The sequence below is a fragment of the Centruroides sculpturatus genome, unplaced genomic scaffold (genome assembly GCF_000671375.1).
Source record: "Centruroides sculpturatus isolate CEXI.00-Female unplaced genomic scaffold, Cexi_2.0 scaffold926, whole genome shotgun sequence".
NCBI lineage: Eukaryota > Metazoa > Arthropoda > Arachnida > Scorpiones > Buthidae > Centruroides > Centruroides sculpturatus.
In genome coordinates this window covers 283,714-297,893 of record NW_019385546.1, presented here as the reverse complement: position 1 = coordinate 297,893, position 14,180 = coordinate 283,714, and the positions used below count along the sequence as shown (strand labels likewise).

The 14,180-nt window shown below is 31.8% G+C and overlaps 1 protein-coding gene across 4 annotated transcripts in view; it reads left to right on the top strand.

The window, feature by feature from the left end:
- Positions 1-14,180, top strand: part of LOC111639987 (dystrobrevin beta-like) — a 71,067-nt gene that overhangs the window by 39,824 nt on the left and 17,063 nt on the right. For all 4 annotated transcript variants that reach the window (XM_023385979.1, XM_023385980.1, XM_023385981.1 and 1 more), the window contains exons 3-9: positions 847-927; positions 1,003-1,216; positions 1,297-1,382; positions 1,484-1,635; positions 7,798-7,906; positions 8,007-8,173; positions 8,244-8,371. In XM_023385979.1, the coding sequence (XP_023241747.1) occupies positions 847-927; positions 1,003-1,216; positions 1,297-1,382; positions 1,484-1,635; positions 7,798-7,906; positions 8,007-8,173; positions 8,244-8,371 (937 nt within the window). The remainder of the gene's footprint in view (positions 1-846; positions 928-1,002; positions 1,217-1,296; positions 1,383-1,483; positions 1,636-7,797; positions 7,907-8,006; positions 8,174-8,243; positions 8,372-14,180) is intronic.

Genomic DNA, 14,180 nt, shown 5'->3' with positions numbered 1-14,180 from the left:
CTTGATCATCAGTTCTGTCATTTATTCTGTTTACTTCTAGTACTTTCTTCTTCAGCTCTTTACAGACCACAATTCCAACTCTGTTCCTTTCATTTCTCATCCCAGAATACCATAACTTATAGTCACAACTAATTTCTGTAGCCTTCTCTCCTTTCCATTTTTTCTTTTGTAAGTAGGCCACACTTACTCTCCTTTTCTTTAGGATATCTGCCAATTCTCTGCTCTTTGGAGTTTAAGGGTAATATATTTCTTGATATTACCCTTAAAATCCAAAAGGATTTATAGAACTTAATAGCTTAGTAAGCATCTGCTGAATTTGACTTAAGAAGGGAATGACAACATTGATATATGTGAAATTTTGTGAGACTTTAAGAGTAGAAAAATACCAAAACGTTCACTTTTACATTGAAAATTTTATTTATAATTGTCACAAAATATTTTTTTTGGCCCTATAATCATTTCATGATAATTATAAATAAAATTTCCAGCATAAAGGTGAAAGTTTTGATACTATAGAGTGAGCTAGACAAGAATGAATAAAGTAGAAAATATGTTATATTATGTAAGGTGTTTTCTAGGACTAACAATTCAGTTTGACTTAAGAAGGGTTTCAAGATTAGAGGTTTTACTATATATTATAAATTTAGTAATTATGTTGTTTTGCTTTGCTCCTCATATTTGACAATTTGAATAATATATAGCATGTACTTATATATATATACTATTCTTTATAAATATAATTATAAATTCTTAAATATGATATAATGAATTAATATTATATAAAAATATTAGATTATTTTTTTATATGTGATGATAATTATATTTTATATGCTTTGTTTTTTCCAGAAGCACAGAATTTTGATGTCATTAGATTCTCCTCTTATCGTACAGCATGCAAACTAAGATTTATTCAGAAGAGAACAAATTGTACATGCATAATTTTTTTGTTTCATGAAATTATTTTCTTTCTTATAACTGTAATAATTTTGATTTTTTTTTCAGTGCATTTAGTAGACATCTGGAATATTATAGAAGCATTCCGTGAAAATGGCTTGAACATTATAGAACCTAAATTGGATGTTCCCATATCCCGTTTGGAAACTCTTATATCTTCAATATTCTTCCAATTAAATAAAAGGCTTCCATCAACACAACAAATTGATATAAGTCAAAGTATATCAATGTTACTTACTTGGTTATTAGTCACTTATGATCCGTAAGTGGATAAAAATGTAATTATATTATTTATATTCAATATTTTTTGGTTGAGAACAGTGTTATTTCTATTTTTAATAGAGAAGAGACTGGTAAGATTCATGTGATGTCCATAAAAGTATCTTTGGCTACAATGTGTGCAGGAAAGCTAATGGATAAATTACTTTGTAAGTACTTAGTATGAAATATAAATTTACATGTGGAAATAAGATGATTTTCATTACTCATTTCATCTGCTTTAATTGCAATATTAATTTTTTCATTTCAGATATATTTTCTTTAATCTCAGACCAAAATGGACATCTTGTGTTTAGTAAATTTTCTGATTTTATAAAAGAAATTTTAGCTCTTCCATGCTCAGTTTTAGAATCTCCTTCATTTTGTTATAGTGATGGTTTAGCCAGTACTATTTTTGATGGGGTAAATTCTAAGTTTATCAATTTTATATTTTTATATAAAAAAACATAAATATTTTGAAATACAAATAAATTAATTCCTTAAGTATAGATTTTAAATTAAATAAACACTTATCCCTTCAAATGTTTTTATTAGACAACCATTCAAAAGCCTGTCTCAAACTAGGCAATGCTGTTGCTTTTGACATGACATCGGATGCAACTTTTTCATACATGCATGATTGTCAATGATTTGGCAGTATCACTGCTTGTGATGTAGTTCTACAGAACCAATAAACATTTTGTCAAATCTAACTGTCGGGCAGCAATCTGCTCATCATACTATCGCATTTCATTAATATCCCAAGTGGCAAAAATGTTTGAGAGACTCCTGCTCAATAGACTCCATAATCAGATCTACACTAAGAACATATTTCATCCTAATTACTTTGGCTTCCTACCATACAAAGGAGTTGGAGAGACTTTAATTACAATCCACCACCATCTCACCATTGCAAGGATGAGATGTCACTGGACATACCTGATTGCTTTGGACCTTGAAGGTGCATATGATTTGGTTTTCCAGGCGTGCCTACTTGCAAAACTATCAACCGTAGGCATGGGGGTTGCACGTTATGGTGGCTAAAGTCCTTTCTCCTCCATTGTACCTTTCACGTCCGATGGCTGGGTACAACTTCAATACCTCATGCCTTCTGGCATGAGGGTCCCTCAGGACAGTGTTCCCCCTTCCTCTTTACTTTGTTATATGTCAGACCTATGGGAGGCACTCCCGAAAGACATCATGGCCATACTTTATGCTGATGACCTCTACCTTATTGCCTCAAGTACCCAACACTCCCAGGCTATTGCTCGTGCTGGCCCATTCGGAGCAGTGGGCTTCCCTACTTGGAGCCTCTTGTTTTCTTGTTCTTGGCACCCAAAAGCACTATTCTGGACTTCTCACCGAAACACCACTGTCCGCCAATCTCTTTGTCCCTTCATTCAGGCCAAATCCCACAACATACCTCCTTACGTATCTTAGGAGTCCAATTCTCACATTCTCTAACTTGGACGGCCTACAAGACTTTCCTTATGATGAAATTAGCATGGGCAGGTGTTTCTCAATCTCTAACGAATCGTCGCCCCCTTCAGTAAAACTGTTACATAGTATTGCCCCCTTCACTTCAAAATTCTGATGCATAGGGCTAAGGCTAACACCAAATTCATACTGCATTGAATAGACTAGTGACTAGTATAATGTTATTTGTTACGATATAATGAATAAAATATTTAATTATTCTTAATATAATGTTTCACTATATCGCCCAGAAAATTGTTTTTCACCCCCAAAAATTTAAATTGTTACTATATAATGAATAAAATATCTAATTATTCTTAATATAATGTTTTACTATATCGCCCAGAAAATTGTTTTTCACCCCCAAAAATTTAAATTGTTACTAATCGCCCCTCAACATGGAAAAATGCCCACATGGGGCGATATTGCCCTCGTTGAGAAACACTGATGTAGACTGTTGCCTATCGATGACCTATTTATGGACATCAAAATCATGCTTACAAATAGATGTCATTGAACAACAGCTAATAGAAATGTTTTCTGTTCGAAGGTTATGTGACTTGGATGAAAACCTTGTTGAACTGATGGGGAAAAAAATTCTTTTTATACTATCTGTTTTGACAGAATGTTGTGATAAAATAAAAAATTAATAATAATATTTAGACCAAAATTTCAGAAGAATTAGAAATGAAATTGTTGGTGATTCTAATCTTGTTTTTTATTGGATGATATATTTATGGTGAAAAATATACAGTGTTGGTTAATGAACATAATCCATTCCAAGACCATGTGTGCTATCCAAACTGTTCGTTAACTGATTATAGATTAACCATAGATTTTTGTGGGAATTTGATTAATTCATTCTGGAGACCCCAAGAAATAAATAAAAAATTATATACTTTTTTACTATGTTTATTTACATGTAATAACAAATTAAAAGCAATCTCTCCATTTTTTGTGGATACATCTTTGTTTCTCAGATGTGATTTTTGTTATTCCTTTATCTGCATGAGTCTTTCTCATTATATCTTTCTTAGCTAAGATTATATCTACTGTAGGCCTGTTAAAGTTATCTACCTACAATATCAGACATCTGCCCCCTNATAAAAATGAAAAAAATTTTATTTTAAAAGTTCGTTTTAATATAAAAATTGTGACGCGAAGCGACATCTAGTATCAAAAACATTCCAATGTAAACATGGAAATTTTCGGGATTGCCCACGCAGGTCAATGAGGTCAACACGAATATTTTTGGAATCAGCGTAGGACAGGTTAACAACTCCTATTCTGTCACTCTACATGGAGACTGGGTACATACCTCACAAAACAAGGCTCCGCATGTGGACCATGATGCATGCCATTACTCATCTGGCATGCAGCCCCTTTAGCCTGCTTCACAAGCTTTATAAGACAGCTCCCAGCTTGGCATACTATTGTTGGCATCCTTACTAGGAAACCTACATCATGAGGGTCTTCTCCATCATATAGCAGACTGTCCTGTTGAAAGTATACCTCCAAAAGAACACGCCACCGAATGCCATGCATCTGCAACCATTTTTACACCTAAACATCTTTTAGTTGACTGAAGAGGGGCAAAGCCCGAAACGAGTACAAAATAATGTACCGTATCAACTAATAAAGGAATTTGATGGAAAATTTGCCATGTGTCTTTGGAATAAAACACAATACTAGTGTTTACTATGCCACAAATATAAAACAGGACATGGTTTCAAAAAGAAAATCAAAAAGAAAATCCTAAACATCTTCTCGAAGGCGGAACCCAGTCCATCCACAGTCACTTGCACCCGCTTTCAAGAGGAGGTTTCTAACTGGTAGAAAGACTGGGTGCTTATCGGAGTGGACATTTCCAAAACCCCACTCAGGACGACCGCCAGGGTGGTCATCCCTTCTCATCAAATCACTGAAACATGGCAAATAGACAAAGGTTACAGCATCTTCGGAGCGGAGGTCCTGGCCATCTAGCAGGCCCCTCCACCGCCCAACAGTCACCACTGACAGTCATCACTTCTGACAGCCAGTCAGTCCTTCAAGCAGTGGCAGTGGTCACCCATTCGTCACCACCACTCGTCATAGACCTGGTGGCAACTATCACATCATTTTCAACACCCTTCACCATCGGGTGGATCCTGGGCCATGCAGGCATCTTAGTCAATGAAGTGGCCGACAAGGCCGCACAAATTGGCACACCTACTGGCACAATATGGTGCCTGCTACAGCCAAATGATTTCTCTTGGAGCATCAGAAGATCAACTATCCAAAACCTCATCAATGCATGGACGCCAAGTCTTTGCAGGAAGGGGTGCGACCACTTTAGCCCCTTTGCCAAGTGGCATTATCAGTATGCCTCTTCCTGCCAAACAGAAACTTTGCTGGCCTGTCTCTGCACAAACATGACCCCGCTGAATGAATTCTTATACTCCCATTGACTCTGCGACTTATCGGTGTGTCCTTAATGCAGCACAGAGGGAACATCATATCACTACTGGCTCAAATGCTCACGATACGATGGGTCTCGATGTACCCTCAGTATGAATCTATCTCTCAATCTCAACCTGACCCACTCATGAATTCTGATTTACTGGCCATCTGCCAATGTACCACCAAGCCAGCATGTGGCAGCCTTGGAGTTGTATATTCGCAAAATGGGTTGCTTCAACTAACTACCAGGCGGCAGCTCATCGGAGAATATAGCCCAAGTGGCTGACATCTCCATATAAACCCAAGAAAAAGAAAGAAAGAACGAACATTTTTCTATCTCTCTATGAACTATTGCTCTGTAGTCTAAAATGGCAATGACAATTTATTGATGTTAGCTTCAGGTGCTTTCATTTGTTGTCTGCTTGGCTGAAATTTAATAACTAAATGAAAAAAAATTTAGACTATAGATTTCAATAATTTCAATAAAATCAATGAAATATTTTTTATTTTTATACCTATGAAAATATATCAAACAGCTTTCTGTTTTGTAATCCTATTATAGTGAAGACATGACCAAAATATGACAAAGATTATAGCACAAATGCACACCTTTGTGGCCTACAGCTTGTGCTCTTTTCTCACAAACTTTCAAATATACATGAGCATTGCTGATCATCACCTGAAAAATTCAAGTTCTTGGATTTGAGAGGTGTCAAATGGACTACCTATTTTCCATCGAAGGTATAATGTAGAGTGATTTGAGTCAATGACCCGACAATTAATGGTCAACCATGTGACAACCAAACAAGTTTGCTTCAATATTGCCTAGTTTGCAGTGGACTAAACAGAATCTCTAGAACATCTAGAAACAGAATAATTACTAAAACAATTTTTCATTTACAATTACAGTAGAGCGTTGTTTATCCGAAAGCCGGTCAACCGAAACATCGGTTAACTGAAAGTGTTCCAGTCTGCAAATTTAAATTTCCGCTAGTGCTGTGGTGCTGCAACCTTTGGCTATGTCTTGGGCTACTCCAATATTTTTTTTTGTTGATGTGTGTTTTAGCTGGCAGCACTGGCACTTTTGTGTGGTATTTTTCTGAGGACAGTGTGTCAGGATGTGTGTCGTGCTGAATCGAACATTTTTGTTACTAGATTAACTTCTAAAGTATAATTTTTATTTGTTTTTATATTTTTCAATACATTTATTTTGTTAGTACAAAGTAAAGAGATAATTTTTAACGATACAATACCCACGAATATTATTATAAAAATTTACGTTAGGCTTAACATTGACGAAAATTCAATGCGAAGCGACATGCAATGGAGAAAAATTTCAACATCGAATAGGTTAATATATTTTTTTTGTACATAATCAGTTATCTGAACAACCCCAGTCCCCAATTGATTTGGATAAACGACACTCTACTGTACTTTTGATTATAATTGTTTTTTGTAAATTTTAAAATATTTTACTTAATTTCTTTTAAATTTTTAAGTAATTTTGTTAAAATTAATATATACATATATACATAGGATTCCTACACATCTGGAAAGTTGGGGATTTTCATTAGTGTTAGGAAAAAGTCATGAAAAGACAGGAAATTTGTAAAAAAATTTTAAGAAGTCAGGGATTTTGCCTTTTTGGCCTTTTTTTTTGCCAATATGCTTGACTAAGTATAGCTGTCTGCAGGCAGCAAGAAGTAATATGGTACAATACAACTTATGAAAATGGGTGCAGAATATTTTCAGGACCCAAGATTTTTCTCAAGCATACACAAAATTTTTCCAAAAATTTACAATGTACAAAAAATGATAAATAATATGATTTAAATTAAAATTATTTATCATTTTTTATTTTAATAATTTTGATTACATAAAACAATTTCTGTTTTTTTTCCAGTTTTTTTTATTTATAAACTTCAGGAAATTTATTAAGGAATAAATTTAATAAATATATACTTTTGTACATGGGTTATACAGGATTTGTTAATGAATAATAGATAAATAAATTATTGCTTTTTTCTTTATTTCAAAGTCTTGTAGATTTGAGGTTGTGGATTAATAACAGAATAAACTACTTTAATTTAATAAAACATTTTATTTTTAGTTGTAATAATTTGGCAATTATAAAAAAATATATAACTGTTAATTAGAAAAAATAACTAACTAAAAAGCTAGAAGAAGCAATAGCATATGATCATAGTAAGTCAAATGCTGTTTTATTTTGTCAATTTGCAATAGTGTAAAGGACAAGAGGGCCAGGGAAAGTCATAGAATTTAAAACAAAAATTTGAGTAGTAACCCTGTATATAAATTAAAGGACAAATGATAACAAAAGTAAAATATTTGACAGCCGGAAATTAAAATGTATGAAATTTTACATTGATAAATTTTACGGTTTTGTGATTTGTTTACAATCATCATACTGTTTAGTGTGATGATTGTGAAAAAATTTTCACTTGAAGAATTCTTTAAACAATAAAAATTAAAGTAACAAGAACTTAACAGAAACAACTTAAGCAATAAAAACAAAATGAATAAGTGAAATTACTTCACCTTATAAAAAATGAATAAGTGTTTATTTAATAAAAATTTATTAATGTTTTAAAAATACTTATTATATGAATTGTTGTATTTGTTAATTAAATGTTTTTTTACCTTTTTTAGCAAGCAAAAATTAATGTAAATGATTTTTTGGATACCTTAATGTCAGATCCAGCCCCACAGTGCCTTGTATGGTTTCCTTTATTTCATAGAATGGGCAATGTAGAGAATGGTAATATGTTCATAAATCAAAAAAATTAAAGTTCATAACTATTTTAATATAATTAGTTTTATTTATATGAAGTTACAAACAAATTTAATTAAATTTTCAGTTCTACATCCTGTTCAATGTGATGGTTGCAATCGTGAAGCATTTTTAGGTTTTCGATATAAATGTCAACGTTGTTATAATTATCAATTATGCCAAGATTGTTTTTGGAGAGGAAGAGTCTCTGGAAATCATACAAATCAGCATGAGATGAAAGAATATACTCATTATGTAAATATACATTATGTAAATTTTTTTAATTAAAAAGTTTAGATTATATAAAGTATTCTTTGTTTTTCAGAAATCTCCTAGAAAACAAATAGGACATTCAATTCGAAAATCATTTAAATGTGTTCCAGAAAAGCAAACAAATTCTATTCCAAGATTTCCAGAAGAACCTGAAAATACTTTAAATTTATCTCATATAGTGTAAGTAAATGTTATGGATATAAAATTTTATTTACAATAATAATAATAATAATAATAATAATAATAATAATAATAATATATTAAAGGATTATAAACATAACAAATATGGATTAATTTCTAGCTAAAACTGTATTTCAGTGATTATTGAGACATTACATGTGTGTGCATATATGAGCAATTGAAATATTGATAATACTGTATTGAAAAATGACATGATGTAAATCAATTAAATAAACATTTGATATTAATATTAATAATAGCTACTTTTGAATTTGCTATTTTTTAAAAGGACTTACCAGACCACAGTTTTTTAGTTGGAAACTTCACTCAGAAATCTATTAAACTATGTACAATTTAGGTCTATTATTGCTATTCATTGGTTGGTTTTTTATTGTGTATTCTTGTCTTTCTAAGTTTTATTTGACATTCAATTTTAATTCTCCTTCAGTATCATTTGGTAATCACAACAATGTTTACTGACATAAAGTAGTGAACATGTAGATAAAAACTTTGAAGTCTGAATTTCAGATTAATTTTTACAACATTTAAACTAAAGATAATAAAATATTAGAGTATTGTCTAATATTTATTTAGAATACGCATTAATAAGAATTTCATATTTGTACTGAATGAAATTCATCTGTTTTGTGCTCTAACAAGTAAGTAATTTTTTAAATTTGCAGAACTTGGAACATTCTGACAACTGTAGCTTCAAGTTCCACAGATTTTGAAATGATTTAGTGAACAAAACAGATGAATTTCATTCAGTAAAATATGAAAATCTTATGAATGCTCTAAATAAACAATTGAAAAGAAACATGAATTTTTAAATTTCTTTCTTTCTTGTTTCTTTTCTGCTGATATAAAATTTTTGCCCTCTTCATATTAATGTTTGCAGGTCAAAGGATTACTTTGCACCTCTGCTCTGACCCAGTAACTAATTCCTGCTGTTAACCCTCTTGCAGCAGCACTGATAAACAGTACAGAGCCATTTCAAGCATTTCATTGTATCATGAGATGTGGCAGCCAAACAAGTGGGACTTTTCTGAGTGGGAGATGGCACTTCACTGTTTAAATAGTGCTGTGATAGGAGGTCATGTAGCACAAAACCATCCTAATAGAATTGCTGTTATCTTGTATATTGTTTTGATTAGCATTGATTTTGATTTTTAAAAATTAATTTTAATCATATAATTTATATAATTACTATGTAATAATAACCACAAAATTATTTTATTTTTTGTTTTTGTTTTTTTTGGAGATATTTCAATTTTACAGTGTTTATCACGAGCTGCCTATGTTGTTATTTATTTCTAATATTTTGTTAATGTTATGATATNTTGGTTGGTTTTTTATTGTGTATTCTTGTCTTTCTAAGTTTTATTTGACATTCAATTTTAATTCTCCTTCAGTATCATTTGGTAATCACAACAATGTTTACTGACATAAAGTAGTGAACATGTAGATAAAAACTTTGAAGTCTGAATTTCAGATTAATTTTTACAACATTTAAACTAAAGATAATAAAATATTAGAGTATTGTCTAATATTTATTTAGAATACGCATTAATAAGAATTTCATATTTGTACTGAATGAAATTCATCTGTTTTGTGCTCTAACAAGTAAGTAATTTTTTAAATTTGCAGAACTTGGAACATTCTGACAACTGTAGCTTCAAGTTCCACAGATTTTGAAATGATTTAGTGAACAAAACAGATGAATTTCATTCAGTAAAATATGAAAATCTTATGAATGCTCTAAATAAACAATTGAAAAGAAACATGAATTTTTAAATTTCTTTCTTTCTTGTTTCTTTTCTGCTGATATAAAATTTTTGCCCTCTTCATATTAATGTTTGCAGGTCAAAGGATTACTTTGCACCTCTGCTCTGACCCAGTAACTAATTCCTGCTGTTAACCCTCTTGCAGCAGCACTGATAAACAGTACAGAGCCATTTCAAGCATTTCATTGTATCATGAGTTGTGGCAGCCAAACAAGTGGGACTTTTCTGAGTGGGAGATGGCACTTCACTGTTTAAATAGTGCTGTGATAGGAGGTCATGTAGCACAAAACCATCCTAATAGAATTGCTGTTATCTTGTATATTGTTTTGATTAGCATTGATTTTGATTTTTAAAAATTAATTTTAATCATATAATTTATATAATTACTATGTAATAATAACCACAAAATTATTTTATTTTTTGTTTTTGTTTTTTTTGGAGATATTTCAATTTTACAGTGTTTATCACGAGCTGCCTATGTTGTTATTTATTTCTAATATTTTGTTAATGTTATGATATTTTATAAAATTTCATAAATTTGGTATTTTCTCTAATTTATACATGGAATATAACAGGCTAAGAATAATTAGTTTCTTACAAAATCTCTTTTTATAGTTTTAAAGATTAAATGTTGAAATTAAGGTATTAGCATTAAATAAATTATTGTTAGAAAAAAAAATAAAATAAATACATATATAATAATAATAATAGCTCTCCCATGGTCATCACCTAGTTGTGGTAGGAGAGCCCAGTAATTTTACTGATCCATAGGGCATTGCAGGGTGGAACACAAGCTTCTGGTAAGGACACCCATGCCAGTAAGTTCTATGGGGAAAAATGTAGCTAAGAGTGACCACACCCACATTCTGTGGAGATATTTTTTATGGTAGTAACCAGATCTAAGTATGATACCAGCTTGGACATTGCCTGGGTTAACAAGGTCTGTGTTCGTGGGTTAGGCAGAGGCTCGTGTTCGAAAAATAGGCCACATTCTCCCTTGGTTACTGGTGACTAAAGCAGTGCCGGCTCAAGCATGGCTACTGCAATGCCCTCAATAGATGAGAAAAATCAACCTAGCCTTGGTGTTTCGGTGGCAATGCATCCACAGACCACAAGGTCTGGAAAACCACGCCAATGGATGTAATGGACAATAGAATGAACAAGTTTATCATCCGTACTTATTATGCCATCACAAAAGTCGAAACAAACATGACAGCATACAGACAACAACTACACCATAGATTCACACAACAATATCCTCACCTCACTATCACCGAACAAAGGGTTGTTGGTCAAAAAAAAAGAACAATTATACACAACAACCTTATCCCACAAACAACACTTGAACTTATCAAACAAGAGGTTGCTGATCAAATACATCAACAGACAGAAACATTTAACATTGATGAAGATTACGTAACCTGTCAGAATAATCCAGCAACAAGCACTGATTATAGCACACACAACAACTACCACTAATGATACTAGATACACTTCCTCAACCACCACTGATAATATAGATTTAGTTAATATGCTCTCACTTATATTTCAGGAAACATTCACTAAATATGCAGGTACAGGTCCCACACAAGGACCACAAATACTGAAAACATGTCTAATGTAATAGAAAAAACACTCACTTACTACCACACTACATCCATTCAATTTCTACACTTAGACATTCATACGATGGTTTATGCTGAGGCAGTCACAATTTTTCTTACTCAAAAGTGTTTCATGACTTCTAAAAGGTTAATCCTTTCCCTCTCCCCTGCAGGGAATTTTGATTTTTCGAAATTACTTGCAGGGGAGAGGGAAAGGATTTCCCTTTTTAGTGTGTGTTTTCATGACATACCCTAACTGTGTACAAAATTTCACCTCTTTAGGTTCAGCAGTTTGCTCTGGGTGATGATGAATCAATCACTCTCTCAGTCAGTCAGTTAGTCAGGACAAGTAATTTTATATATTTAGATTATGATAAAAAAAATTTCTGATAAAATATATATATTTTTTAAATCAAGTCAAAATTTGTATATTTATACAATGACCTCCATTTCTTCATAGTATATAATATATTAACTAAACTGTTGGAGGAAAATTACAGATTTTTTGACAATTTTACTAATTATACACAGTAATTTTTTATTACAGTAGAACGTCGATTTTCCGAATCAATTGGGGACTAGGGTTGTTCGTATAACTGATATTTTGGATAACCGATTTATGTACGAAAAAATAGTTTAACGTATCTGATGTTGAAATTTTTATCCGTTGCGTGTTGCTTCGCGTTGAATTTTCGTCGATGTTAAGCCTAACAAAGACTATTGTATCGTTAAAAATTATTTTTTTATTTTGTACAAACAAAATAAATTTATTGAAAAATATAAAAACAATAAAAAATTATACTTCAGATGTTAATTTAGTATCAAAAACGTAAAATATTTGAGTAGCCCAAGACATAGCCAAAGATTGAAGCGCCACAGCACTGGCGAAAATTTAAATTTGCCGACTGGAATTCTTTCGGATGATTGACTTTCGGAAAATCGACACTCTACTGTATTTCATTATACAATTATTATAATGATTTCTTTTTTATTTTACTCCTGTCTCTACTAATCAAGTGATTGTCAAAACATGATGAGAAGGTTGCTGAAAATTTATTGCAAAATTTATTCTATTGTAAAGTGTAAAGTTTTATTGTAGTTATGAATTTATATATTCAATGTGCTAATACATTAGATTTTGAAGTTCTTCACTTACAACAACATACAAAAGTTATAGAGCAAATAATTTTATATTCATATATTTCTTTTGGTATCAATACACATTTTTCTAAATGACAACATCTCAAAGCTCGAGTAGTATACAATACATCACCAAAAGATCGCCTAAATATTATAGCCCAATATTTAGGCGATCATTTGGTGATTTATTGCATACATTTTTCTCTAAATACACAAAGTTATTTGAGACAGTAATACCTCGACTTACGCTACCCTGACTTACGCGAACCTGAAGTTACGCGATTTTCAAATCTTGTTGATTCGTCTTTTGTTTGAACACCACGCAACTGTTGATTACTCACTCCCCCCACACTATTGTTCAGCTTACATGTTCGGATGTGCCGTGCGGAATCAACGCGTAGCTACAATTTATTTTGTGTTACTTATTTCTGTGTTGTTATATCTACGGATATTTGAGAGACTCTATGTGGTGATTTCTTGTAACCGTGAATGAATCAAAAGGTGAGATAAGGTTAATGAGAACATTTATTAGCTTACATACCTCCAACTTGTATTCTACACAAATTGCGAAAATATACCCCAACTTACGCGAATTCGACTTACGCGGTTATCGCTCGGTCCCGCCTATCACGTAAGTTCGGGGTATTACTGTATAATTTTTCCAATCCCATTAGGTACAATTTAAATATAATATGTAAATGTTACTACTAAGAAAGCAAACTAAAATTTATTTACATTGAGTAATTTCCAGATATTTGTAAATATAAATTTAAGTCAAGTTTAATTCTGTTGCATGAAAAACCTTGCTTTCTCATAGCACATATTTGAAAAAGCACCTGAGTCTAGCTAGACCAGTAGTTCTTAAGGCTTAACCTGAAGAATGACTTCTACTGTACTATTTTAGATGCAATTTTTTGTTTTTAACTACGTTTAGTTTTCATTGAGTTCTTAGGTGTATTAAATTGATAACATTTCAGACATTGTTATAAATATTTTTATATATTTCAATTTTTTAATCAAATGTTCGAACCGTTTTAAATTGAAATTTGTTATTGCATATTGGTTCGATTATAGAACGATTGTAAACGTTGCAGAAAATTGATCAAATTGAAAACAGTTTGTTTGATTCTCAGCAATTCTCATCATTCTCAGAGGTAGGTGTTATCTAACAATTACTATGGTTGTTGAAATACTGAATATAAACCCTTGCGGGCAAAGTCACAGGTAACAGCTAGTGTGTGTGTGTATATATATATATATATATATATCAAATACATCAAC